Below are 3,617 nucleotides of genomic sequence, written 5' to 3' on the forward strand. Positions count from 1 at the left end.
CAATTGTATGCCACATCACATGAGAGTAGCTTTGATAAATTTTGACACAAAATGCTTATGGTTTTAATTACTTGACTAGGATTTTTAACTCAGAACAGTTGGAGGACTTAATTTTTAACTTTTTAATTATAGGGACTAAATCTAAAATTCTGTAAAGTACAAGGATTAACAGCATATTTTAACCTTTTGAAAAGCAATTTCCGTTAACTTTTCCGTTTAAAAATTTCCGTTACATTCTCCTCACTTTCCCTTTATAAATACTAGTCTACCTTGCCTGCTTTGGTTTTTGATTTCAAACTTTGAAAAAAGAAAAATCCAAATCACTAAGAAAGTTCCAATTTTACTTACTTTGGAGCATTGGGTTTTGATTATTGATTCTCCAAAAACAAGAATTTCCAGGTAAACTTCCAAAATTTACTGTTAAATTGATCTTTTTTTTTCCCTTTACTTTGTGTTTCTTTTGTGTTCTTTGGTGAGTAGGCTTATATTTCAATTTGATTCTTAATTCCGTTACTGGGTTTTGTTATATTCTTAAGTTTACTGAGTGTTTTCCTCGCATATTTAGATTAGGAATGGTTGAATTTGAATTTGAAATGAATTAATTTAAGCTTCAATTTCTTAATTTCTCATTAGAATTTAGGCTGTTTCAGATTGAGTTTGATTCTAGTTTGCCAACTGTTTGTGGAAATTCCACTTCATAAAATAATAGGCAATCATGAGATAAAAATTATTTGTTTTCTTTGATTATAAAGATTGACTGGTATTGTTGAGCCTAGAGTTAAATCCATATCAAGCTTTGTATTTGTTCTAATTATTAAATCTTTTAGAATATTCTCAAAGTATATGGAGGATATGGTGATTGATTCATGGAAGTCTAGGATTCTAGGAGTGAAAGTCGTATCAACTCGAAATATCTTTCAACAATTTCTTTGGTTGTACTTACAGCTTTCAATTATGTTTGCAGCTCTTGCAAAAATGCTTTAGATTTATGCTTTTAGGATATGGTTTTTGCCTTGGCATAATTTCTTTTATCTTTCTGGAAAAATTATATGCCGTATATTGTTCCCTTTAACGAAGCTAGACTATGGACACGGCTTTAGCTCTTCAATTTGGATTTTGGTTTTGTTTGTCAACTGCAAAACGTGAATCCGTGAAACTCAAGTGTTCTTTGCTTTGTTTTTGCAGGTCGAATTTGTTTTTCTCTGAAGGTTGTGTTTGGGTTTCTTGTGTCATTGTGAAAAAGTTGGTTGACGATATTTCTATCCATAGCTGTGGATAACTTTTCCCAGATCTCATTATTGCAGTGGGAAGCTGGTGCAAACTCATTTCATGGACTCACGCCTTTGTAGATACGGGGTGATCAGTGCTGGCTTATCCTATTCAACCTCTTATTCAGATGTTCCTTCGGTGCCTAACAGTTTGTTTAGTTCTTTAAAATCGAACATAGGAAACTCACCAATCTCGAGCTTTTCAATTCAACCTGATTGTGATACCAACATAGCGTTGAGTGACAGCCAGGAGCAGTACAACTCCACAGAGAATCTCTCAGGATATGCTTCTTGTAACTCTTCTCTGGAATCCAGCACTTATTTCCATCAATCGAGTCCCTCAGTGGACTGCAGGCGTGAAAGCTTACTGATCCATTCTGATGGAACTTCTTATATAGAAGATGCAAATTCTAGCCACGAAATAGTATATACTTCGCAAGAGCTAGGAACAGCAGTCATGGCACCTGATGGGGCCAATGAAGTAACCAATACACCGCAGACAAATGGCCAGCGATACAGGGCATCGAGTAAGGACTGCCGAGGATCTTCCATGTGTCAACCTCAGACAACCTTTGTTTCTAACCGTAGGCAGTCAACTGAAGCTGCTCATGTAGAGAAACGTTTGACTGCAATAGAGGATTTATCTTTGCAGAGTATTCCACCAGGGAATCTAAAGCAGTTGTTGATTGCATGTGCTAAAACTCTCTCTGAAAACAATATCGATAAATTCAATATGTTGATTGCAAAGGCCAGGGTTGCTGTGTCTATCTACGGAGAACCAATCCAGCGTCTTGGTGCTTACATGGTGGAAGGGTTGGTAGCAAGGAAGGAGGCATCGGGATCTAACATATATCGAGCCCTTCGTTGCCAAGAGCCGGAAGGCAAGGACTTACTCACATACATGCATACCCTTTATGAAATTTGCCCGTACTTGAAGTTTGGATACATGGCTGCCAATGGGGCCATTGCTGAAGCATGCAGAACCGAAGATCGCATCCACATTATTGATTTCCAGATTGCTCAGGGAACACAGTGGGTGACCCTCTTGCAAGCACTTGCAGCCAGACCAGGCGGAGCTCCTTATGTGCGGATTACAGGAATTGATGATCCTGTTTCTAAATATGCCCGTGGTGGTGGATTAGAAGCTGTCGAAAGACGGCTGATGGCACTATCCGAGCAGTTTGGTGTTCCAGTTGAGTTCCATGGAATGCCAGTTTTTGCAGCAGATATCACAAGGGACATGCTTGATGTCAAGCCTGGGGAGGCTCTTGCTGTCAACTTTCCGCTGCAGCTCCATCACACCCCCGACGAGAGTGTAGATGTGAACAATCCCAGGGACGGGATTCTGCGAATGGTAAGGTCACTTTCTCCCAAGGTTATCACCTTGGTTGAGCAAGAATCAAACACAAACACAGCCCCTTTCCTCTCTAGGTTCATTGAGACTTTGGAGTACTACTTGGCAATGTTCGAGTCCATAGATGAGACAATGCCAAGACATAGAAGGGAACGAATTAATGTCGAGCAGCACTGCCTGGCCAGGGATGTTGTAAACGTCATTGCTTGCGAGGGAAAGGAGAGGGTTGAGCGCCATGAGCTCTTTGGTAAGTGGAAGTCTAGGCTAACAATGGCTGGATTCCGACCATACCCTTTAAGCTCTTACGTCAATTCAGTGATACGAGGCCTGCTAAAGTGTTATTCTAAACATTACACATTGGTGGAGAAAGATGGCGCAATGTTGTTGGGGTGGAAGGACCGGAACCTTATATCGGCTTCTGCTTGGTGCTGCGATGGCTGAGATTCGTACACGTTTATGGTAAAACCGGGATGAGATGGGTCGACCGGGTTGATTTTGGGATATTTGCATAAACCTCCTTATAATGCAAAAGGGTGACATTTTTTGGGATTATTTTCCCATACAATCATGCAATCACCATCATTTGTTCCTAAAATATTTTCGTGTCCTTTGTTCATTCTTTTTAATAGAATTTGATGTACCATTTGATGCAAGTATGTATAAGCATATTAAGGGATTCATTCTATTTTTTTGTTATACGATTCAGTGTACGGAGCATGACCGACACATATTTGCGATATGATATAGGATAGTGAAAAAGGATTTTGAAATAAGTTATTTATACTCATTTCAACAATCTATATTGGGACATACGTTGAAATCGGAAAGTTCATTTGAAATTTAGAGGATTTGGACAAAAAAATTAAGTTCAAAAAATAAATTTGTTTAAAATATAGGTCGGACTCGAGTTTAAACATTCAAGATCCAAACTTGGCTTGACATAATCCCTTTTCATAAAAATGTTCAACTTGTTTGTATATAAACTTATAATAAAT

At 38.6% G+C, this 3,617-nt stretch overlaps 1 protein-coding gene across 2 annotated transcripts; it reads left to right on the top strand.

Annotated features, from left to right (window-relative positions):
* Positions 1–281: 281 nt before the first annotated feature.
* LOC107939645 (scarecrow-like protein 21) lies at positions 282–3,307 on the top strand. 2 transcript variants are annotated; one of them, XM_016873006.2, is made up of 2 exons: positions 282–399; positions 1,186–3,307. In XM_016873006.2, the coding sequence occupies exon 2, from the start codon at positions 1,330–1,332 to the stop codon at positions 3,061–3,063; it is 1,734 nt and encodes a 577-aa protein (XP_016728495.1). In that variant the 5' UTR covers positions 282–399; positions 1,186–1,329; the 3' UTR covers positions 3,064–3,307. The 2 variants fall into 2 exon arrangements, with proteins under 2 accessions (XP_016728495.1, XP_016728496.1); XM_016873007.2 differs by having other exon boundaries at positions 288–399; positions 1,305–3,307.
* Positions 3,308–3,617: the final 310 nt, after the last annotated feature.

This window comes from Gossypium hirsutum, chromosome A04 (assembly GCF_007990345.1).
Source record: "Gossypium hirsutum isolate 1008001.06 chromosome A04, Gossypium_hirsutum_v2.1, whole genome shotgun sequence".
Taxonomy (NCBI): domain Eukaryota; kingdom Viridiplantae; phylum Streptophyta; class Magnoliopsida; order Malvales; family Malvaceae; genus Gossypium; species Gossypium hirsutum.